General features: G+C 38.1%; 1 protein-coding gene across 1 annotated transcript in view; it reads right to left on the bottom strand.

Moving 5' to 3' along the window:
- Window positions 1-846: 846 nt before the first annotated feature.
- Delta (neurogenic locus protein delta) overlaps window positions 847-26,884 on the bottom strand; it is a 57,697-nt gene continuing 31,659 nt past the window's right edge. Inside the window, exons 4-8 of the mRNA XM_065365381.1 lie at window positions 23,134-23,403; window positions 18,645-18,705; window positions 7,748-8,048; window positions 6,378-7,648; window positions 847-2,718 (exon numbers count right to left, since the gene is read on the bottom strand). Of these exons, the coding sequence (XP_065221453.1) occupies window positions 2,514-2,718; window positions 6,378-7,648; window positions 7,748-8,048; window positions 18,645-18,705; window positions 23,134-23,403 (2,108 nt within the window). The 3' untranslated portion in view covers window positions 847-2,513. The remainder of the gene's footprint in view (window positions 2,719-6,377; window positions 7,649-7,747; window positions 8,049-18,644; window positions 18,706-23,133; window positions 23,404-26,884) is intronic.

Below are 26,884 nucleotides of genomic sequence, written 5' to 3' on the forward strand. Positions count from 1 at the left end.
TTTTACAATTTTAGCTAAAAATCAGCAATTTTTGGCAATTTTTAGCAAAAAGCGGACTTTTGAATAATTTTTGGAGAAAGTGCGACTTTTTTGGAATTTTTTACAAAAAAACGAGATCAGAATTGGTTAGGTTCTCAAAAAGTAACATCGTTCATTTTTTTAACCAAATTTTAATTTCAATTTAAAAAAATAATAATTTTCAATCAAATCAGCCAAAAATATTAAATTCGAAAAATTGAGAAATTCACCAACCAAAAAAATCAAACCATCGCAATCACGAATTAAAATTTCTCCATTATCACCATTCTCGTAATCGCCTCGTCTCTTATTTTTATCAATAATTATTACGCAACAGTATGTACTTATCTTTCTTCTTTATTCCGATCTTCGGTTCGACTTGAATTCATTACGAAGTTGGTACCATCGATTTATAATGATATTGTGTCTCGTTTAATGCATTCTGTGAATGGATTACATCATTATCTCTCTCTCTCTACCTGTGTACAAAACTTGCATACCATCTACCTTTATATTATTTTATCGTTAACTCCTCCACACATCTTCATCGATACCGATCATGTATGTATGATTTTCTTCTTTCATTCACCATCCATCCAACGTACGTACGTATCAAATATCTACTCGTCTCAGTTCCCCTCTCTTCTCCTCATCATCCACATCGCTATCTCGCTAATAAATCGTATTTATAATTGCACTTGGAATCGAATCGAATCGAATATAAGTTCGACATTATAAATACTCGTACACATCCTCCAACATCGCCGACGAACCGGTCTGTGGTTCATCGTCATTAAAACTTCCGTTTAAAAATAAAAACGTCGCTGGTAAAATAATTAAATGTATTATTCAAAACAATATAAACAGTATGTTATACTACAAATGTTACAAACTTCGTTATACTCGTAATGTACATTTTCTTTATCCTTTACAAACATATACACGTACAAATTTTTTTCATAGGAGTATTACCTTACTCGCTTATATATTTCTAATACGAGAGAAACGAAAAAAAAAAAAAAAAATTGTTTTTAAGTACAAAAACACATTAATCGATAAAAATAGACAAAAGCAACAATAAATGGTAGACGAGTTTGACCCCGCGTTATTCAATAATTTTGATCACCGACCAACGGAATAATATAGTATCGGGCACAGCAGTGCTTTCGAATAAGAGAGAAAAAAAAATAATAAAAACAAAAAAACAAACAAAACAAATATACGATTACATAGTACACAATAATAATAAAAAAAAATATACGAACGAGTACACGAGGAGGCGAAAACGCTTCAACGATGAAGCCAAACTCAATAGTACCATTATATCGGACAACCTACAAAGTAACAGGAACATATTTTTTTTTATATAAACGAAACAAACATCCTTAGCTAAAAATTAATCACGTCCAACAAACTCAATGGCAACAACATTTTCTTTACAATAAATTAACAAATATATAATAAATATCTCAATTATACGCACGTACAAAAAAATGGGAAAAACTTAACATTACAAAGTAATCAGTCAAAAAAAGGGGGAGTTTACACATGTTCATTCGTCATTCATCAAGTTTGACTTAGAATTTCGTTTCAGTAAAGATCACAATACAAAAATAAATAACAATATCTCGTATATCTATACAAATAAATTAATAAGCTTTGTATACATAAACAAAATGAAAAAAAAAAAAAGTTAAAATAAAAAGGGAAAACAATATACTTATATTATGGTATATCATAAGAGTCACTTTAACAGAGATGTCATGTTTCTCGCAAAGAAAAAAAAACAAACAAGTAATTATTATACGTGGTGACTAGCAAATATGTTCGAGAAATCGAATTAATATTTTCACAAGTACATACCCGATAAATTCGTTCGAGGAAAAAAAATATTTCAACATTCATACGTCATTTATGAATAGGAAAAAAAAATTAATGGACGATTTTCATATACGGATTTTTACGTTATCTTTTTTTAATCTTCGAGTCCACAAAAAAAATGTCAAAAAAATGAGTCAATTTCAAAATAAGGTCTAATAAACGAGTAAAATAATTCACTGGGAAAGTCGATTCGAAAATCACAAAAAAAAAAAAAAATCAACCAATATCATCGTAGATTACGTATCAAAAAAAAAAAAAAACGAACAAACACAAATTACACACAAAAAACAAAATGTAGAAAAAACAATGAACGTTTGGAGAGCAAAATAGTATCAAGGATGTCAAAAAAAAATGTACTTTCCTTTCGAATAATATTCTCTAAGGTCTAAATCAGGTTTATAGTTAGTCTTCTTCGATAAATAAACGATGAACGTCGGTAGATAGATAGGTAGTTGGCTGCGAGAAATAAAACCAATTGCGAATGTGGTAGTTTCGTTTTGTTTCATTTCATCTCATCTCTTCTCTTATATACTTGTGGCTTTTTTTTTCTTCTTCTTTTCTTTCACGTATACACCTATTTTATTTATATAAATATATCAAAGGAACAAGAACCGCTAAACTTCGGTAGCGAATAACGTTTGCGTGAAGTGCTCGTCTATCACATAGACACTACTGCCGTTACCGCCACCAACGCCTCCGTTGCTACTGCTGCCGCCGCCAATTGAACTATTTAGCACGGAACTGTTTAACGTATTGTTGTGAACACTTTTATCTTTCTCCAGCAACTGCGAACTATGTTGCTTATTTAATGAGCTATCACTGAGAACAAAAACAGAAGAGAGAAGAAAAAAAACGTACAAATTATTATACTTTGAAAAACTTGTCGTGTCGAGTTAATTAACGGTAACGCGAGAGGTTTGCTCCCCTTTCTATATAACTATGCATAATACTATAATATACTGTACGTATTTTAGTGTAGATAGGTAGGTAGAAATGTACTATCTCCTATGTGTATTTGGGACTCATTCCCCTTCGTAGACTTTTGTTGGGTACTGGGACACCAACGGCGATGATGAAGCGACCATCATCGTCGAAAATCAACGTTTCGAAGTTAATTTTGCGTGAAAATTTACCCCAATGTCGTTTACTGAAGCTCCCCTCTCCTACGAGCACCGAGCACTTCAACCCTTTTGTACAAATGGTATGAGAAAATCCCACTAATGCGTTGGGAATGGTTTCGAGAGATAAATTATGAGAAAAAATCCGATTTTGAAGAACGAGTGAGGGGGAGGGGAGGGGGAGGGAAGGGAAACAGAAATAATGCAACTTATTTGGGTCAATTTCCCAACAAATAAAAATCACTGGAACCAAATTTAGGTGAATGGGGAACGATGGGATCAAAAATTGGGAGGGAAGTCGGGAGGGAGGATCGAAATTTCAATAAACACCAAAATACGAAAAGAGAAGAAGTTGCTAGAAAAATTGCACGAAATTGAGATATTTTGATTTCTGGGAGAGGAGGAGGATCTCATATTCGGACTCCAAAAGTTCCATAAATCGAACTGGCTGTCTTTTGAAGATTTCAATTTTTTATTCAGAGTAAAATTTATACGAAATATTCCATTCACAGTTCGTAAGAAATTTCAAAATTTGGCATTTTTGTGAATTGATTATGCAGGGTGTGAAGGAAATGAGGGGGAAAATACTGCTTCCAATTGATAATCAATTTCCATTGCGATAAATTAATGATTGAAGAAATGGCCACTTGTGCAGAAAAAAACAACTTTATTTAAACTTTTTTTTTTTTTTTTTTTTTTTTTTTGAAATTTACTCCATAAAAAAATTCAAGGCTCAATGAAAAATTTGCAAAGTGGATTCCTGTGTAACTTTTGAAGACGAACAAAAATCTGTACTGAGGTAAAATAAGCATAAATATTCAAAATTGGAGAGCCAAAAATTTCAGCCTATTTTGCTTACAGCTTTCTGAATTCTGAGGGTAGACCATTTTGTTGGAAATTTTTTTTCGTTTTCCTTCAAAAGTTACATTGGAATTTATATAAAAAACTAAAATAAAATATAGATTTTCAATTCAAGTTTTTTTTTCAAATTTTGGATTTTTTGAACCAGTTTTTAAAAAATTGCTCGATTTTGTTCAATTTTTTTTTACAATTCTTCTTAATTTAGACTACTTTGTTGGAAAATTTGTCTCGTTTGTCTTCAAAAGTCACCTACATTGGAATTGATAATAAAAAACAAAACCCCAGAAAAATATTTTCAATTCAAGTTGTTTTTTTTTCAAATTTTGGATTTTTTGAACCAGTTTTTAAAAAATTGCTCGATTTTGTTCAATTTTTTTTTACAATTCCTCTTAATTTAGACTATTTTATTGGAAAATTTGTCTCGTTTGTCTTCAAAAATCACTTACATTAGAATTTATATTAAAAAACAAAACCCCAGAAAAATATTTTCAATTCAAGTTGTTTTTTTTCAAATTTTGGATTTTTTATTGAACCAGTTTTTATAAAATTGCTCAATTTTGTTCAATTTTTTTGCAATTCTTGTTAATTTAGACCATTTTGTTGGAAATTTTTTCTGGTTTGTCTTCAAAAATTACATTAAAATCGATAATAAAATCCAAAAACCTAGAAAAATATTTTCAATTCAAGTTTTTGTTTCAATTTTGGATTTTTTGTACTAGTTTTTAGAACATTGCTCAATTTTGTTCGTTGTTTTTTTTACAATTTCTCATTATTTAGACCATTTTGTTGAGAAATTTTTCTAGTTTGCCTTCAAAAATTACACTAAAATCGATATTAAAAACCAAAAACCTAAAAAAATATTTTCAATTCAAGTTTTTTTACAATCGGATTTTTTGAACAAAATTTTTAAAAAATTGCCTGATTTTGATTGTTTTTTTTTGAAATTTTGCTCATTTCAAAGATGAGGCACTTCAAGACGGATTTTTCATTTTTTTTCTCGTTCAAAAGTTACACTAAATCGATTTTCAAAACCACAAAACTAAAAAATTTCATTTCGAGGTTTTTTTTTTCAATTTCAAAATACTTAATCAATTTTTCAAAGCAAAAAATTTAAATGATTTCAATTCAAGTTTTTATTCTTTAGATTTTTTAAAAATTTTCAACTTTTTGTAGTTTTTTAAAAATAATTTTCAAAATTTAAAAAAAAAAAGAAAAATGAAGATTTTTTGAGAAATGTCACATTATTTGTATTTTTAATCAGTTTTCCAACAATTTGCAAATCCTTAAAAAAATTGTTGTTTGCTTTTAAAAGTTACACTTAAATCGATATTCGAGACCAAAAAACTACTAAAAAAAATCAAATTGTACATTTTTTGGAAATTTTGAATTTTTTGTGATTTTTTTGAATAAATTTTTTTATTTTTGGAGATGGACTAATTTAGAAGAAACTTTTTTTTGGTTAGTTTTTCAAATTTTTATGGCAGGATTCATTTCTAGAACTTTCATTTTCGCAAAAATTTTACATTCAACCTCCTCCCCCTCCCCTCTTCCCCTTCAAAATTCCTCAGCAATTTATCGTTGAAAATTTTTTCCGATCAGCTCTGATCATTTCCGAACGTTTTCTCGTCAACGTTTAAAAATCGCAGGAAATTAAAAATATCTAATAACCCCTTCCCTCTCTACCTCAGCATTATGATCTAGAAAGCTATAAAATTCGATCTGCTTTGAGAAAATAATATGGTTTTGAATTTTTCACAAAATTTCCTAGTTTGAGATTCACGTGAAACATCACAATTTTCACTCAAAAATTAACAAATGCCCTGATTATGTTCACTTTTGACTTCATTCGATTCTTCCTTACTCAAAAACTGCGTCAAATTCTCGAGTAAAATTCATTAAAATGAGCTAAGAAGTTTAAAATTTAAAATCTTGAAAGGTGTGCAAAAACAACTCCAAAGAGGTGAAATACTTTTGGAACTTGAAAAATAAATGTCAAAAAATTGTTTTTTCAGGAGATCATCTGATCTTTCTCCACCCCCCCCCCCCCACCAGAAATCCCGGAAAAACAGCCTCACCATGGATTTTGAAGGGTGGAATTTCAATTAAAAATCAGGTGCCTTTTTTCACGAGATTTGACTCCCTAAAAAAACAAGTTCAAATCGCCCCAAAAATACGAAACTTGCGATTGAAAATGAACGGATTCCTTGAATCAGTCAACGTTTGACCAAAATCAACCGGTCTTCAGGGCTCGGTCTAATTCGACCATTCTAGATATAAAACTGGTAGCTAGATGAATTTTTTGACCCAATTTCATTCCATCTCAATTTCATAAGCTGCTCAAAAGAGGATCATCAAACCGAAATTTTGAAATTTGAACCGTCTTTCTGATTCAACCCCTCCTCCCGCTCCTGCGTCATAAATACGACCTTACGAACTATTTTAAACCTAAGTACGTAAGTAAAGCTATATCTATAAATTCGAGTCAAATTCGATTCTTACCTTAAATTAGAATGAGATATATTAATTGATAAGACGGACAGTCTGTTGTCTAGCGACGCTGGTGTACTGGACCTTACAATGTTATCGAGATCTTTGCAGGAAACCCTGTTGCAGACGCTATGCCTGTGCAGCGGCGGATCGACGTTGAGCTGTTTCTGAGATCTGCTCCGCTGCAGCGTGTAGGCCGGCGCCAGGTTAGGATCGGCGGCCGGCAGCGCGGTGTACTGCACCTGTTTCGGGTAACATAGGTCGCCGGCGCCCGTATCGACGTCGACGTTTTTCACGCACTGACCCCAGGTATTTTTGATCATGTGCGTTTCGCCTCTTTTGGTCATCGTGACGCTGCTGTGGACCGAGTTCTGCTCGTTCTGCATGCGCGCCTCGTCGTCGGCTTTCTTTTGGTCGCGTTCCCTTCGCTGTTTCATGCGGGTGACGATCAGGACCGCGATAATGACTAGAATAGGAACGGATACCGATACGACGACGATCATGAACCATCGATTGCCGTCCACTTTTTCCGCGTAAGCTTCGTCCGAGCCGCCGCCGGCTGCGGCTGCGGCTACGCTGGCTATGGCGATGTGTCGGTCGTTGGCGATAATGGCGTTCGGACTGGCCGACGAGTCGTCGTTTTCGCAACGTTGGCCGCTGTAGCCGTTGGCGCAGTTGCACTCGAAAGCTCCGCTGCTGAGTCGTTGGCAGGTGGCGCCGTTTTGGCAAGGGTTAGGGGGCGCGCATTCGTCCACTTCGACGCTGCAGTCTTTGCCGCTGAAGCCGGGCTTGCATCGGCATTGGTAATCGTTGAGCAGGGTTTCGCAGACGCCTCCGTTAGCGCACGGTTTCGCCTTACAGTAGTCTACCTCTTGGTCGCAGTGCAGACCCGCGTAGCCGGGAACACAGTGGCATTTGTAGTTGTTGACGAGGTCGACGCAGGTGCCTCCGTTCCGGCAAGGGTTGCCTTTGCAGTCGTCGATGTTGGTTTCGCAGTTTTTGCCGGTGAAGCCGCTAGGGCAGGAGCATTTGTGGCCTTGGTTGTGCGGCAGAGCGGTGCAATTGCCTCCGTTCGAGCATGGGTTCGGCGTGCAGTGATTGACGACGTTTTGGCATTCGGCTCCGTTGAATCCGGCCGGACACGAGCATTTGTATCCGTGAATGGTATCGCGACAGGTGCCTCCGTGCTTGCAGGGTTTCACTTCGCACGTTTGTACGGCGATTTCGCAATGCGTACCGTACCATCCTTTCGAGCATTCGCATTGGTAACTGGTTCCATTTTGCTGCGTGAAACAAATCGAAAAAGTACACAAATCGATTAGTATACCATGAGACAATTGATACAGACGAAAAAAAGGTGGTTTTTTCGAATTCTCGCTTACCTTACACGCGGCTCCGTTCAAGCACGGTTTATGCGAACAATCGCTAAGCCTGATATCGCAATCGGTACCGGTGTAGCCGGGCGGGCAACTACAAGTATACGAGCCTTGTCCGGTATTAAAACAAGTGCCGCCGTTTCTGCACGGCTTATGATTCGTACAATAATTCAAATCCTGATTACAAAACAGTCCGCCCCAGCCTTCGTCGCACAGGCATTCCCACGGTTTCGAGCATGTACCGCGTATGCATCCCGGATACTTTTCGCATTCGCTGCACAATCGTCCTTTCCAACCGACGTGGCATCTGAAACATACCAAATAAAAAATATTTCTCTTAACAAAAAAATTTATTACAATACATGCTTCTGCGCTTATATACGAGTATACGAGTATAGGTATATGTAGTTAGAGAGGTTCGCAATCCATCTCATCCTCTTTCACCCAAGCAAAGAGGTAAAGAGAGGTAATTTGTTTCGCAGACACCATCGCGCCGATTCTCTCTCATTCATCGCCTGGCTCGTTCGTCGTCCGAGCCACAGAGACCGGTTTATCACCATTTCTGCGCCGCAGCGTTAACGTTAAAGAGCTCTCTATGTATGCATGCGACGCTCCCCCCGCCCCCCTCCCTGGCAATCTTTGACGCGGAATTCGCGAATCAACCAAACCATCATCAGCGCAGCAGCGAGAGAAAAACAGACAAAACCCAAAGACCGAAGAATGGACCCAAAAAAAACCGGCATCTCGAGCGAGGAAAAAAACAACCAAAGGAGGTAGAAAAATACCTCAAATATTTCCCCCGTGTGCGTTTATTTATTTATGTGAATCGAACCACAACACAGCGATGAAAACCTTGTCATCGTCATTCATAAAATACACCTATGACATGCTCATGTATAACTGTACCTACCGGAGACCTGCAGACCATCTACTATATACCCTGTCTCACCACTTCGTCATTCCATTCTCAAGTTGTACATAATAATTCATCGCAGCTCGACAAATGATACCGATGCGATTGCATTTGGAGAAAAATTACCGTACCGCGTTTATCTCTGAGAAGAAATCTAACCGCAGAGTACACACCTTCACACAAACGAGTTCTTATAGCACTAGGTTACCAGAACACTGTATATAATATGCGAAGTGCAATGCTGCTGATAATATCCTCATATAATATGTAATATTCGACCTTTACACCCTTTCTCGCCGAAGCACATTTGCATTTGACGTATTTTGCTGATATAGTCATTGAAAAATGTGTTATCGATTGATTGGGTAAAAATTGTGCAATTTTTGTTCACGCACCACCTCTCGAATTTGGGTGTTACTTTTTGTCAAAATATGGGTCAAAATTGTGCAATTTTTGTTCAAGCACCTCCTCTCGAATTTGGGTGTTACTTTTTGTAAAAATAAATTTTCGATTTTTTAGTTCGCTAAATTTCACCAATGTTGGGACTATTTTTGTTGAAGAGGTGTAATTTTTGAAAACTTTAAACTTTCAATTTTTCTCAAATGACTGGACCTTTTCATTAATGATTAACGTAAGAATGTTTGGCAGAGAATTTGCTAACTTGAAGAATACACAATCTGTAGTTTCAATTTTTGCTCTCCTGGGAAGTTCTTCCCATGTATTTGAATTTACGGTCACCCCCCCCCCCGCGGGCCCCCTTCACATGCTGAACTATGAGATATTTGGATGCTGTTTTCTTGGCATATTTTGGCTTACAGCAAGCTCTAAAAATCATGATGATCCTTGAATTTAAAATTTGCGAATTTCGCGTTTAATTTTCATTGAAAGCGAAACCACCTCACAAAATCCTAAAAATAACATCAGAATTGGATTCAGCATACCCAAAACCCATGAAATCGATATGCATAATGATTTTTTATCATATGCCGAAATTCAACCCCTAAAGCTCCATAAAAGCACCCCTAAACCCCTAAATTTCACTTGATACGAGCTCATGTCGAGAAAGTTAAAAAAACACCCAATACGTCAATGTCCTCCAAAAACCAGTCTTGAAGCATATAAATTTGCTCAACAGATCATGGAGAGGGTGCTAAAGCTACAAGAGGGGGTGGTTTTTGAGAAATTGATAAAAAATTGAGTTACATATCGATTTGTCGGGTTTCAAGGGTGCAGAATTCGAAATTCGCAATATTTTTTAATGAAAATGAATTTTTCAATGAGAAATAAGTCATGGCTCCTCTCTTTTTTGTCAAAATTTCTGTTATTGTTCTTGAATATCCCAAAAACACTCCATCAAATAATGAAAATATCTTCTGAATTGAAATCAGCGTCCAAAAAACTATGAAATCGATATAAATTACGATGTTTTTGATCATATCTCAAAATCTAACCCTAAATATTCTGCAAAAGCTCCTCTTAAATCCCTAAATTTTGCAAAAAATGGAAGAAATACTGGAAAAAATTGAACAACTGGCTCTAAAAATGAGTTTCCCGGCACAATAATCGACTTAAAGATGAACGGGGAAGGCTCAGGAGGCTCGAGGGGGGGGGGGGTTGAAAAAATGATGAAAAATCGAGTAGTATATCGATTGCTTGGGTTTTGAGGGTGCTGAACCCAAAACTGGACAATTTTTTCATAAAAATCACCATTTTAAACGAGAATCGATCTGATTTTCATTTTTTGGTCAAAGTTTTAATGATTGAGCAACAGGATAAAAGAGCATGAAAATGGATTCTGTTGTTTTGGGTTCTTGAGAAAAGATTTTCAAATTTCAGGGTGCAACAGTTTTGGTTTCAGGCTAGCCATTCATCAATGAAAAATAACGTGGGATTTTCTGGGATTTTAATTTTTTTTTTTTTTTTTTGAATGCTTTTTGGGTTTAATTTTTCTACAGTTCCTTTTTATGAATATTTGGACAATTTCCTGGAATTTTTTTGATTTTTTTTTTCAATTTTTCCGTGACTTTGATGCTTTTACCATTGTTTTTCGGTTGTTTGGGCAAGTTTTCAACACCACCTCAAAAATCCAAAATTGAAATAAGTAATTTGATTCAGTTTTGGTTCCAGTTTCAGGTTAAGAGCAGTACAGAATTCGAGTTTTATTTCAGTTTTGGGTTTTGTCAAACTATAACAAAGTGGGTTTAGGTCTGTTTTGGGCTGTAATTTGGGATTGGATTTCAGGTTTGTTTTGGGGTAACTGCCCAGATGACCAAAAGATGGAGGAATTCTGGCTTTTTTGAGTATCACTTTATGGGATTATTTTGGTATTCGCAGCAAATTCTCAAAATGATGAGCTGGCAAATTTCTCCAAATTGGATTCAACTTTCTTGAATGCCAAGCCCATAACACCTCCCCCCTCCTCCCTCCCAGCACAAATTACATGTATCCCATGCAATACCATAGGTTCTGAACAATCCCAACGTTAGTTCAGACCTAAAACTTGTGCAAATCCCTCTGCATACCTCGGCTTTGACTCTCTTACAATATCTCAATCAAACACACAGACATACAAAACCAGCGTCAACGACATCGACATGTCACTAGGCATAAGTAAATTTTACATAATCCTATTACGATAATCTCTACCTACGTATAATTTCACTACCACATTCTCGCATAAACTCACACTCAAATTTTTCCCTCGCATCAAAAACCTGCACCACATACTTTAAGAATCCTAAACAGACCACAAATCTGTCCAGACCAGCGACACCATAGACATCTTCCGCACACATCACTCATCACTACCGGTTTCCAGAGCACATTTTGGTATCTACGCAACGATATTCGCACGGACCTTGCAAGTTACCGTCTTGCTAGTGCTAGTCTCCAGAGAAGAAAAAAAAATGCTTTCACTCGACTACTTTTTTTTCACGTATTATTAAAATTCGTCAAACGATGTGGGAAAATTGTCATCTGCGTTATGTGTAGACCTTTTTTTTTTCCTTGTTCAATGTGTAGCCATATAATTTGATACAATACGCTCGTTTTCGCCATCTAAAAAAAAAGTTATCGATCATGTAGAGGAATAAGAAGGAAAATAAACACAGAAAAAACTGGTTCCCGTATGTAATTCCTGCAGTGTCGTTCTCTGTGAATGGTGATGGTGTTTCGCATTTATGCGTGTCTCACTCTCTTTCGATTAAGGTACTCGAGTAATATACACATACACACGAAGTACGTAATGAAGGAAAAAAATCATAAAATGGGAAAAAAATGAGAAGAAAACTGGTTGAAAAAATGGTAACCTAAATACACCAAAGTCGTTGGAAGGAAAAAGGGAAGGTAATACACAGCGAGGAATTGGGAATTTTAATACAGTTGGATTTTCCTCTCCTTTGCCCTTCACCTTACTCCCTCACCTAAAGTGATTCTTTTTCGTACATGGATGCTCCTTATATATATTTTATACGACTCCTGATGTCTTTTTCTTTCGCATTACATTCTCTCTCCGTCTTCCTGTATTTATATTTATACACACATATAAAGATAGGTACTCGAGGTACATTACTCACAAATACAAGTACACATAGCTATAGGTAGGTATACATAAGAAGGAGCATCATCGGATCGCGTTAACGCACACAGGTATTTACCAAGGAAGGGCGGGTCTGGTGAAGTTAAATATTTGGCATGACACGATGCCAGTGTACTACTCGTATGTGTGTTGGTGTACCTTGTATATGGTATGTCTCATACACGGTATAAAGATGCGGAAGGCTTATTGGCCGAAGAAGCAGAGACAGAGAGGAGGCAAGCAGCGTCTGGGCAGGTTATAACGTTCTCACGGCAGTCTTACCTACCACGAATAAAATGTGTACGTATGGTGTTCCCTGGTTATATACCTTACTCTCTGGTTGTGTACGAGTACCTATATTTACGTATATACGTACGTACACACTGCAGCACATACATATTACTTCTCTCTTTTTTTCATTTCTTTGTCCTTTTTTAAAATCTAATTTATTATTTTTATTTCATTACCGATTTTTTCCTCCAACCTCTCTTTCCCTTTCAGTTTATATTTTATCGCTACTCTCCTCCCATCCAGTCTTTTCATCTTGGTATGCGTTGTTTCCACAGCAGCCCAGGTACAGTGTTGGTGACGCTTCTTTAATTCTCAACCACACTCGCTCATAAAAATGGGAGTCAGCGAACGCTTCTCGAGTGAGCCGAGCCATTAATGAAAAACGCCAAATATTTTCTCAAAAATGTCTCACACGTAATTGAATTTGATTCATTAACAATACATCCAACCAAGGACGTTAGCACAGCTCCCACATTATTTCCATACAGCCAGGGCGCCGCATTTTTAACCGAATTTTTTTCATCTTCCGCCATCCACACCGAAGTGTGCTGTTATTCTTCCAAATTCATTCACAAATCTGATCTGATCAACTCGTGTAACCGTACTTTTGGCATATTCGAACCAGACTCAGTCATAAACTGACAAATACCTCTGTTATGCCATAATACACACTATGGTGGACCGTTTTTCCTTGATGTGTCTTCACACAAGCGTCATAAATTAACCGAATTCTCCGAGTTATTAACGAGAATACGAATAAAGAATAAGATATCCTGGCTATATATGAGTACATCGTCACCTCTGTTAATATAAAGTGCACAATGTGAGCTGGCTACCGAGATCCCGACGTACGTAGTGACTCGACAACGGTACCGTGTACATCGAATGAGACATCCGAGCCAGGTCGAGGGTGCTAAGGTTAAGGTCAATTCGTCGTTTGTCATGTGCAACTCTCTCTCTATCACTTTGAGTGAAATAGACAAAGACCAAACTACACATACAGTACATAACTCATCTCGCTCCAAGAAGACGACGGCGCGAGCGAGCATTTAATTCGCCTTCATCCTGAGCCAGAGTCATCATCGGAGCCCCGGAGGTTGCGTTTATCGCTGCCGCGTGGTCAAGCACTTTATTATCCCCGTGTATCACAACGATGGCACGTTGCTTGGCCACCATCAGTATACATATAGTATAGTGCATATAGTTAGTGACCCTAATTCGTATTCGTTTTCATACGAGACGTGGCCTTACGAAAGAGAGAGAGAGATGCGGCGACTGCTCCATCATTCATTTTACACAGCGAGATGGTATAAATTTCGATTCTATGGGCGCTGATCTTTTATCATCGTTGTGTACGAGTGCTTCCTTCTAGACTCGTGTTAGTTTTAATTTTTATGAATGAGATATTAGTACAGAGTGCGGTTCATTCTCATTCTTACCAGTTACGTCGTCTTCGTCTTCGTCGTGTACTTGCGTTTGTTATTGTCCGTCATCTCTTTTGAAAAAAAAAAAAAAAAAAACGCAAGCCAGGACCACTTATAGAGTGAATTTCAACATATGGTTTTTCTTTCCTCATCCGTCCACCTCCAATGTCCAAATTGAGACCGGACGCGCGCCTCGCGCCATCATCAACAACATCTTCCACGATATTACACTATAATAATTCGGTTATAAGCGCACGTGTTCTCGCGACGAGCTGCAGTACAATTTCCAAAACCACGCTAATACAAACTTTCCTCATCCACCTCTTTCTCTAATTACACGTTTCGCTCCAGCTTGTCATAAGTATCTCATCATCGTCGAGTCGAACAAAGAGAGAAAAATTATAAAGAAAACCAGCAGCCGAGTACCGAGTAGTGAGTCGCACTCTCGACTCACTGCTCTACTTTCACCTCACACACAACCTAGCTACCTTTTTTCCACCACTTTTCCATCGAAAAATCCAAGGGTGGCCTATATTTCGAGTGGTTAACGTCTGGACAGCGGGTGTCCAACGTTTTTTTCACCTTCCAAATGTAACGGTACATTTGGCTGCTGTTCTACAGTGTTAAGAGCATTTTTTGGGGCTAAAACAGAGACTTTTAGTGCGCGGAGAAAGTTCTCAAATTTATAATTATCTCGTTTCTGCGTAGGTAGTATTATTTTATACGAGGTTATCAAGCGTAGTGGTAGCGGATTACTTGGTGACTGGTGTATTGTGCGGGTAGCACAATGAACTACCCTTATATGTACGAGTAGCACAGTCGGTGGTAATCCTGAACGCCTGCGGTGATCTCGAAAAGTACCTGTATTTTTTTTTTGTCTTTTACGTTCTGTCCTTTTTCTCTCGTTCCAATTGTAACTTTTCTTTTTCACATAATACGCACCGAGGAATGTATTGTTTTCGAATTGAAAAATTTAGATACTTTTTTTCTATCCTGATTCTTTTCTTATCATCGTAGGTGTTTTTTCATCGTATCAAGGTGAAGTTTTTTGGTGTTTTTGTTTATTTTTCACTCGAAATTTTGTAACGGAATTGAGACAGATGGTACAGAAGAGCGAAAAACAACCTAAATCTTGGACCCAGCAAAAATGGTCCTCGATTTGCTCCTGCTAATTTTTACTTTTTGTCAGACAGTTTTGATTACTTGTAAATTGTGTTGGTGTTGGTGTTCTAGGTTGATGTCACATTTCTGAAAATTCGACATTTTTGATGAGTTACGTTTCCGTTACGTTTCATCATCTTTTTACTTCAATTTCCTCATCTCATACATCATTTTTTCAATTTTCATATCGTTATTGTAATGTTTCCGTTACGGTATTGTTACGTTTCCGTTATGTTACTAATACGTTTCCGATTTTCAATACGCTAATAACTATTTTCCCTCGTGTTAGGTCAAAATTCTCAATTTTGGTATTTCGTTTCCATTTGGTTATTTTGCGTTTTCGTTACGTTTCTGGTATGTTACCGTTATGTTTCCGGCACACTTATATCACAACTTGTTATGTTATCTCGAAATTCAATTCTAAGAATTTTCCCGTTTCCATTACGTTATTTTGAGTTTTCGTTACGTTTCCGTTATGTTAGGTTACGTTTCCGTTAGGTTACGGTTACGTTTCCGTTATTTCATCTCGCATTTTCGCCTAAATAGTTTATTTTTACACTTTACAACTCGATTCAGACATTCCAAGCATGGATCATCTCAAATGAAACGTTATCACATCCACCAATCAAAACTCAAAAAAAAACTAAATCAGAATTCAACGATCACCGCCATCAACTCCCCATGAAATTCGCCAAATTTCCGTCCTAAAAACATCAAACCTCCTCCACCTCCCTGAGAAAACACCCTTCTACCATTCTCCACTCTCCATGCCAGCACCTCAAACTCTCATATAACACACTCCGCAAGTACATTGCTACCCATCAGTCGACGATCACTGACACGAAGCGAGCTGAAAATTTCATTCCATCGCCGCAGATGAAATAAAAAAACACATCATAACCCAAGAAAGACCAATGTAACGCCGTACTCGAGAAAAAGAAGAAAAAAAACTCGCACCGAGCTTCTGCCAGAGTTCGACTTCGTACATAGAGAGATGAAATATCGAATCGGACAAAGTATTCGGAATATAACAATAGCTAGCGTAAGTGCAATTCGTTACGGTGTACGGGCACATAGCACATACAGTCGACACATAACGCGCATACACGAACCAACAATACATACCACGTCCGATACACAAAAGAGAATCACAAAATAAAGAAAAAAATAATATTAAAAAGGAAATTCAATGCTGAGCCGAGCGAAAAAACACCTCTAACAACAGAGACAGAGATATCGAGGTGCAATGATTCTGTGTACCTCTCTACCTATAGTATGTGTTGTTACACAGTATTTTTATATTATGCTGACGACACAAACACTACAGCATCTTTATACATACATATACAGATGAAGACAACAACAAAAAAAACCAAGAGGAGCGCCGAGATGAAAAAAAAAATCACCAAGAGTTGGACCCGAGTATACCTCGTCGTCGTCGTTCCAACTCCATGCTCCAGCAGAATGGAACAAATGGAAGTAAAAAACAACAACAACTATATGCTACAAGAAAGTTCACGGTTTCTTAATAAAAACACAACATATTATAGAGACCGATAACACCTCTATATCATATGGTACACGGTATTCGTTTACTTTATGGAAACAGGACAACGGTCCCTGCTCTTGCTCACCTCTTCCATAGTAGAACCTTATACATACCTATAAGGTACACATAATACAAATATATAAAGTCGTACAGCGAATACCTGCGATTACTCTTCTTGGCATAGCGTGCTTTTTTTCTCTCTCTCTGTCTTCAGCATCGTCGTCGCCCAGCCACAGATATTCGCGTCATTATTGTGTAAATAAGAAAGAGGACACAACCGGAGAGTCGAGAGAGGAATAGTGAGCACGAAATAGAAATAATCTGGATTTTGAACTTTAACATCGGTTTCCTCTATTTCTCTCTCGTACGTATAAATGCTACGCCATCTCGTACCATCTTCATCTCTCGTATATAGGTACGGTAATGTACATCCATGTGACCATGAGGGGGTGTAAGGACATATCCGCACTCTGCAGACTCGCTACATTACATCTAAATAGATTTTTTCATGGCGAAAATACGCGTACATTACGACGAATCGACAGTATATAGCAAAGAGCTTCGTAAATTATATCGTGAGAACTAATCTATTTTTTTCTCTTCATTACCTTTTCAAACTACCTTCATTAACACATCGCCTGCCGTATCTCCGCACGCCAATCCGTCCTCCTGCGTTTCTCTTCTCACCCCTGATGAAAACGTGCCCGGCGAACGCGCAGAGGACAAATTTTTCTTCATCAGATATTTTCTCAAGCACTAATGCATGTGTATAATGTCTGCTGGCCTTGATTAAGTTCGCCACAGCGATCGCGTCATATGAGTGTCTATAATACTCTATACGGTCCCTGCTCTTGCCACCGCCACTATCTCTCTAATACACCTACAATTCACATATGCTGGACCGGTTCACCGTTCGTTCGAACAGATAGATACACTTTGGTTTATAGAAATCGAAAGTTTTTCATGAATCTGACCGCCTAGAGGCAGCCAGGCAGACGAGCAAATTTTCATATGGGAACGTTGTTGGTCGCATCTTTCGAATGGCACAATAGAGCATTAAGTACGTAGATGTGGCTCGAGAATGGTGATTTTTTTTCGTTTTTTATTCTAAGAGGGCCCTAATGATGGAGCTGAAATTTGGTACACTGAAAGAGCATGCTTTTCACATCTCAGAATCAAATTTTGGACTGCTTACGTAAATTTTTAGATTTTTAGACAATTTTTGAAAAATGGGCAATTTTAAAAGCACTTTGGACCCATTTTTGGATTTTCACCTCAAAATTTACTATTTTTATTAAAATGAAGGATAAAATTTGGCTCATTATAAGAGTATGCCATCCACATCTCAGAACTAAATTTTGGACTGCTTCTGTCAATTTTTTGATTTTTGGGCAATTTTAGAGCCACTTAAACCCATTTTTGAATTTTTATCTCAAAATTTACAATTTTTGTGAAAACAGAACGATGAAACTTGGCCCATTACAAGAGTATGCTATCCATATCTCAGAACTAAATTTTGGACTGCCCACGTCAATTTTTCGATTTTTGATCAATTTTCCAAAAATGAGCAATTTTAGAGACACTTGGACCTATTTTTGGATTTTTATCTCAAAATTACTATTTTTGAAAAAAATTAAACGATACCAATAGACTTAAAACATTCAACTAGATCAGCTCAAAATTTGATTCTGTCTTTAAACCAAATTCCAGTCCATTCGAAGTTAACAACCCCCCCCCCCCTCCCTCCCTCCCTCCCTCCAGACCACACTGCGATGATATCTGCGTTCACAAACTTTTTCCACGGTCACCGACGACGACGACGACATTGCAGCAGATTTTACGACGGATTTGTATGCTCAACACACAATGTATACGTAGTCGTCGGCTTTTTACGATATATTTACACCGATTATTATTATTATCATCGTCGTATATACGTATAATGACGAAGCAAGGCACTACGATATATTATAGAGTAAGATACTTACAAACATTCTCCGGGCTTGTTGCAATATCCGTGCGTTTCATCACAGCCAACCGCACACCTCGCTGTACAAACACATGAAAAAAAAACACACATACGGGGTTATTGATAAACGATAAAAATTTCATTGCATTAGGGTTCTATATGTATAATACTACGGCACTAAAACGATAATACTATTTACCATCAACGGTGTTATAATGTATATTACGATATAGCAGGAAGAAACAACAACCTGGCACCTATCTATACCTACATACGTGTAAGCAAATTAGACCTATTTTTTCCACCCCTATGTCCCCTAGTTTAGAAAAATAAACAAATAAAAAGGGGGTCTCTCTAACCAGCACATAAATGTATTTTTTACACACGTATATATGTACCTAATCGTCGTCATAATTCCAAGAACTCGTCGTGTTGGGCGCATCAAATAGCAGGAAAATTCTCATGCACACATAGCTATACATAGACAGTCTATGACCTACTAGACAGGGTAACCCTGCTCTTTAACTTACAAGTACCCAGTACCTACACATGTACGATGCAGTCGCATCAAATTCACGCCAGTCAGCAAATTTTTTTCTTTTTTTTTCCTATACCTACATGTACGTCGACGACATTCTACATACTATAACAGAACCACCTACGACACCTACACACGTTTTTATTCGTCGTCGTATGAGTAACAATCATCGGCATCGTGGGAAAATTAGGTCATTTAAACGTCGACATAGCCGCAGTATTCGAATATTCGGGCCTTCTTTATATGCACATTCGTCACTCGAGCCATTTTTTTTTCGCCCTCCTCCTTCCAGCACTAAATGTAGTTTTTTTTTTTTCAAGCATCGTAGTATGTACCTATCTTGTACCTAGGTAAATATCTCACATACTCGTATACTGCAAAGGGTTCTTCTTCTCTATTTACTTCTTTCTGTAATCGCATCGTTTATCTTTCGAAAAACGCTCACCTACGGTTCAATTTCCAAAAGATAAGAGAAAAAAAAAACCTTTACCCGAAACGCCAGATGGAAAATTTCCAGGTAGACTTCCCGAAAGCCGAAAGCAAGGGTCATCAACGTGTTGTAGCCTAACGGGCTCTCTTAATAGTATCAAGGCGACTTCACCATCACCAGCTGCACATACTCGTATACGGTAAAACCTCTTCCAAGAGTGAAATGCAACTGCACCACACCCCCTGGCTTCTGCTTCTGCTCACACACCACTGCTAATGCCCGAAGCATACTACAACCCCCTGTTGCCACACAACAACGTTATTCAATTCCCCGATATCACCTTTACTAAAACGTCTTCGGATGGGGGGCAGGGGCGGAGAGAATTTACTACGAGAGACTGTACGAAGTATTCGTATAATTCACTAATACGTGGATTTACTCCATTCGGCGTAATATCAGCTGAGAATAGAGCATCGTCGTAGCCTTTGAACTTTTTTTTATTTCTTTCTTTTTTTCAGCCATTTGAGTAACAATCAACAGCCACAGGGGGACGAAGGATTAATATGTACAAACGATTTCTTCTACGGGTCGATGGAGTAGATTTTATATAGTATGTCGTTATCTTTATTAAACGATGTAGAAATTGGAAGCGGGATGAGAAAACGAGGATTAATTTTTACGATCCTTTTCTGAATTCTTTCGGGGCGAAGATTAGATAGGAAAAAAATGTCTTTTATTTTCTAACAAGGATTCGTTCAATTGGAATTTCGACTATTAAGAGAAGAGAATGGAGGGAGGGGGTAAAGGAGCTGAGAATTGAGAAAACAGAGGCATTTCAAAAATGTGAATTTCGTATCTCAATCTCTATTTCATTTTTGTTCAAATTTTTTCATCGATTTCCAATTTTTTGGGCTTTTGAACAAGAATTCCTATTTTTCATCCAATCACCCCATCCGACCAAAATCGTAAAATCATGACTATTTTTTACACACCCTCCACGATATTTCCACCCTAGCTGCAATTCTCCACCCTTGTCTCCGCTTCCCTGACCACAAAATACTTTCTAATTAAAAAATAAATGAAAAGGAAACAAAATAACGTAATTTGGATCACTGATTCGAACGTAATCTTTAGGTAATCCTGTCCTCTTTTTCGTTCGAATCGATTATATGGCTCCCTATTGCATCCCATTCATCATCACCCTTTGCACTATTAATAACTCGATCGTATTCCGATGCAACTTGCATCCATATACACGTACAACTGCACTAAATTCGGCACATTCAACCCTTTGAACCCTTTATACGACCCTCTTCAGCGCCCCGAATTCCCTCGCATCGTTATCGAATTTTCAAAATAATGCAACACTAACACACTTCCAGAGTCCCCTCGACGATGCATCTTGCTCAGGAGTCATTTCATTCTGTAATACGTTAGTTCGTATTTTATATATAGCACCCCATCTACCTATACATAAATCCACCCGGCTCCCTCCCCCCTTTCCTAGCAAAGCTGATGAATTGCAATTCGGCGAATTCCTTCGTATACAGTCGTCGCAATACCCACTCTATGCTTCCCATGTGAGGGAAAAAAATGTAAAATACCTTAGCTCACAACCGATAGGTAGGTAAAATGCGATGATACCACGCAAATCAGCAAGGTTAACAAAAATGGACATAGCATCGACGACAACGACGAGCTCGCAGAAAGAGTGAGTGAGATGCGGATAAAAACCAATCGACATGATCGTCGTATATATCGTCGAGTAAGCTTGGTAACAAACGCGTCGCAGCTTCAGTCTTCAGTATTGAAACGCCCGCAAGCTATGGACCGACGAGGAGCCGTCGTAGCTGGCCGGACCATTCCGTGGGAACCGATCATATTTATAACTTGCGCGAATGTGCACTCTCTTTTACTCTTGCTCTCACTCTCGCTATGTGTCTTCGTCTCTCTACTATTTTATAGCTTCTGCTCGAATAGTGATGATGCTGAAGCCGAGTGTGGTATTATAGGTAAAAAAGGTTGTACACAGAGCATCAAGTTCTCGTATTCCATCTCTACGTATGTAGAAGAGTTGCATGTTTCTCTGGTATAATCTCTTGGAATAAGACAAATATACCTTTCAACTTCGGATTCACGTACACACATATTTCTCCTCGAGGTGGAACGTTCAAGATACAAGAATTCTGAAAAGATGAACCCTCAACTCGCCCCTCCCCATTTGTCAACGCTTGCCCCAAAACTTTCAGCACAATACAGGCCAGAAACTTTTCCAAGACCAAAGAGCATTCACCAAATCTCACAGACCGGGCAGGGGAACGATCAATGACACATTTCAGTCTCTTATTTGTCAGAAGGACACAAATTTTGACCTCAACTTGCCCCTCCCCATTTTGACAACCCCAGCCCCAAAATTCTTATCAAAATTTTCAGCACAATGCAGTCCAGAAACTTTCCCAAGACCAAAGAGCATTCACCACATCCCACAAAAGGGGCAGAGGATCGATCACTGACACATTTCAGACTCTTATTCATCAAAAGACAATTTTTAGTGATTCTTGGCGTCATTTCCACAATGCTGGATCATGCAGAATTCAATTCTTTGGACATCCCAGCCAGAGAGACATTCCTCGACCTCCTGAAATTCTTGCAAATCTTCTCAAAAATGGCCTAAAATTGACATAGATCCTCCTCCAGCACATCGAGATAGGCTACAAGCCTCACAATCCACACACCCAGATACTCTGGTGGGTATTTTGCCCACACTCCGTATAATATTGTATCTCACGAAATCTTTACACTTACAACTCTCGCACTATAATAATCCATCTCTCTTCAGCTTCTTCAGCAAGTACACGTGATATGGACAATGATGAGCTAATGTGTGGTGGTATCCGAACAACATTATCGGATCAGCAGCAATGAACAAGAAAAAAAAACTACACGCAACAACAACATCACCATCATAGTACCAACAACACGCAGATACATCCCGAGGCTAAGCGCTACTACTTAACGTCCATCTCGCACTCTCTTTCTCATCGTGATGCGCCACCACAAAATAACCCATTCATACGTACAAAAGACCGTCCAACTGAGATGGTTCACGGCTAATTTATCATTATTATAACGTCACAGTCGGCCAGAGAGAAGAATTCTCGACTATGTTTCGCTCGTCTTCGTCTTCGTCGTTGTCGATAAGATACCTTACCTATACCTATGATGAGATGAGAGACGACGATACCGATTAAACTATGCTATGGTACAACACTTACATAAGTCTCATACAGCACCGCAATGTACAAGAGAGTTGTAGATACTGCAGGTGCCAGATACCTCAATATGGTGCTTTTCAACTCGATGATTTGACCAATTTCCAAGCTGATCAGGGATCAAGACAATTTCACATTAATCAAATCAGGTTCTATGGGGACAAAATGATCCACCCCCTTCGACTCCTAGGCAGGAGGACATCGACACAGTGATGGCAATACAGAAGAAAAAATATGTACTAAATAAGTCAATATAATATTTACTCACGTTTCGTGCAATATTCTCCTTTCCATCCAGAATAACAAATTCTTTCTCCGGACGGCGAACAACTGTAATGGCCGAAGCCATCGTCCCTAGGTCGACACAGATTCGCACAACCGGCACCGTAATAGTGAACGTCGCACATAACCCGAAATTCGAACGAGATCGACGAATTCGACGATTCGAATTTAACCGGAGTCCACATCGAATTCACTTCTAAATATTTCGTATCCGATATACGACTAATCAGAACGCGTCCTGGGCCGATGTCAAAACCTGGAATGAAATACAAAAACAATTAGCACATTGAGATCAAAATTCGTCAACATAAGGTATGTTCTATGAATTCAAAATCATAAGCATGATTCGAATACAGATCAAGAATGGTGGGAAGGGAGAATGGTGGGGGGGGGGTCAAAAAGGTAAAGAAAATGTCCCAATGAAAATCCAAATTGCAAATTCTGGGGAAAATATTCCAACCAACTCGTATCTAATTTTCAATATCGGATCTACGTCGATGAGCTCCCCCCCCCCCCTCACAACTCCACATCACCGCATACGTAAAACTGAATTCGCAAATTCCACAGTCAAATGTGTATCCAGACCATTACAACAATCTTCATTCACAAAACTACATCATACCTGCAGCTTCACATCCAGCAATACCCAATATCGACAAATACCCACCCAACCCAGCAGGGTGAAACGTAAGAAGAAGAGAACATGTAAACTCGCGAAAATCCTCATTCACAATTCACATATTCGCGCATCGCTGGCGTAATTTTCATCATCTTCCTCATCCGCTCGAAAAAATTCATCGTCCGATAGCATCTTATATTTTAATACACTACGGGTTCATTCGAGGATTTTTTTTCATTTGGTTATTTTTCTCGAAAACCTTCGCGCTGCCACCGTCGCCCGCGCCGCCGCCGCAAAACACCATAAGGTAGAAAAACACAAAGAGGTCACAAGATTAAAATATGTTGCAGGTGCCTCACGGGCATGCCAGACCGTGGGAGAAAACGGCCAGAAAACTTGCTGCCACAGACCGCTTCCCTTGCCCGGCTCCGCCATCCTATTAGATCCTCGATCGCGCGTCATGATCTCATCTTTTCGAGAACAACGACGCGCGCGTCTCTTTAACCAGCTCTCTCGATCTCCTCGTGGTGTTTATCTCATCTCTCTACCTGGTACATCTTGCCCTTGCCTGCTGTACTCGTCGCTCTATCTTTCTTCGATATATAGGTACGTACGTAATGTTATGCCACCGACCGCATCCACTGCACATAGCTCCACAGCCCGCTCCATTCATCATTCGGTATTCAAAGATGCGCTCGCTGGAATAGCTACCTTCAACCCCTTCTTGCCCGGACCTGATGAGATATCGTGCTTGGTTGTATACAGTACACAATCTATGCACAAGAAGACGTCTTCTTCCTTCTTGCTTATTATTTCTCTAATTTTTTTCTCATTTTTATTCCGTCCAAGCACTCTATAGTCACGCGAAGGTATTTTACCCTATTTCATTGCACCACCCTAAATTTAATTAATTCTAATTTGTTTCGTTGATGATAACATACACAGATAAAAGTTTATCTGATCTTTTTCCTGCTTCCTTTTTTGCCTCTGGCGAGCCAGATTTATTTCGGAGATGTTTCCATCTAAATGAAGTACATACAAGAAATTTGCAAGTGAAAATCTTCAGAAGCCCCCCCTCCCACAGTTTTTGGCTAGCATATTTTGAAAAATCATTTCAAATGTTTTTCAGCAATAAGCAAAAGCCAAATTTGGAACCACAGACTGAAAAAAAATCCCTTCCAAAATGAAATGAATCCCCTGTAATTTGAAATTCAGTAAAATCAAATCCCGTTGTTTCAATTTCTTCAAACATGAATGCTGACCTAACACAACACCTTTTCCCTGCAACAGCCACTTAGTCACTTCAGTGATGTTGATATATTGCTATGAAATGCAATATAGAGATATCGATATGGAAACCCAATATCGACAATATTATTGCATTGTCAAAAATTGTGAAAAAATGTGCGAAAACAGCCAGAAATATGGATAAAAACTGAAATTCAAAAGAAATTGCTTCAAAAAAGTTTTTTTTACTTTTTGTTTTCAAAAAAAAAATTTCCAATGTTCAAATTTTTTTGTACATTTTTGACGGGTTTTTGTAATTTTTTATGTTGTTAAAAAATCAAGATTTAAAATTAGTGAAAATTGGCAAAAGATGATCAATTTTTTGTAAAATTTGATAAAAATGGAACAAAAAAGTGTTCACAACATATTACAAGACTAAATGTAACTCAAAACCCGATGAAGTATGAAAATCATCTTGAAAAAACATCAAAAAGACGTGGTGAAATTTCAACAAAATTTGAAATTTTGCGTTTTTTTTTATCCTTCTGCTGTTTAGAATACTCCAGTTTATAGAATCAAACATACCTGGTCCCAGTGGGACTTACTGTATTAATTTTGAAACATCGATAAATGTCGATACTTTTGGGTATCAATATTTCCTCAAGTATCAATACACAGATTTTGATTTTTTTTATCCTTCTGCTGCTTAGAATACTCTGGTTTATAGAATCAAACATACCTGGTCCCAGTGGGACTTACTGTATCAATTTTGAATCATCGAGAAATGTCGATACTTCTGGGTATCGATATTCCCCAACCGAGTATCGATACCGAGATTTTGATAATCTCAATGAGCAGTTTTGATACTTTTTCAGCAGCATCAACATCACCAATCAGTTTCTCAAGCACACTCTCAAACCAGATTTTCATCTTTTTCACTCTCAATATCACATATCGTGCACTCTACCACTTAACTATAGGTATACTTTGCCAAACCATGAGCAAAAACACAAATTATACCATTATAATTGAAGGTAGCTCTATAGCTACTGCAGAAAGATACTACCTTGAGAGAGTGCACCAGTTGCACATGCACATATAGTATCCTAGCTGCCTTGCAGGCCTATTTGAAAAAATAAGCAAAAAATAAATAAAGATGAAAACCTGCGCCTCTCGACACCTTCCATCATCTCTTTCACATCTTGTAAACTTATATAGTATCCGTTCACACGCTACTTTAGCATTTCATCTCACACCACCACCTTACACACAGATACATATAAACATCAAGGCCTGAAAATAAGAAGAATACATAGAGAGAATCGGGTTTTTCAAAATAAACGCATACACGCAGGTATCGCGAGTTACACTCATGATAGGTAGCTCGGGTCCAGATACACATATTGTGTATAGCTTCTGTACCTTCAATAATCCTCTCCCGCACCCTTTGTCTTTCACCTATTGCATCCATCAATCTATAGGTACATGCACCCTTTAACTACACATCTCTTAAAGCAGCCAGATTCCCACGCGAGAAATTTTCCTCTTCTTTGGTCCGATCTTTTTTCTGCGTATAACTGGATATTATAACGTACCTGAACCCTGTGTGTGTATCTATATCTATTCGTGAAAGATTAATTAAATCCTTTGCGAACGCCTTTTCAACCTGTGATAACCTTGACCGATCATGGAACCCTTTGATCGTAAAATAAACACCCGTCAGCCAGACTATACGAATATGGATCTCTCTACCTGTAGCATATGGGCATCCACATACATACGGTTTGTACCTTCTTACTATTCTTTGGTGAGGCAGGCATCACCTTAACACCATATACTACACATATACGCACGTACGATATAATTATACGTTTCTCATCAACCATCTCAG

The sequence above is a fragment of the Planococcus citri genome, chromosome 5 (genome assembly GCF_950023065.1).
Source record: "Planococcus citri chromosome 5, ihPlaCitr1.1, whole genome shotgun sequence".
In the NCBI taxonomy this organism is placed as follows: Eukaryota; Metazoa; Arthropoda; class Insecta; order Hemiptera; family Pseudococcidae; genus Planococcus; species Planococcus citri.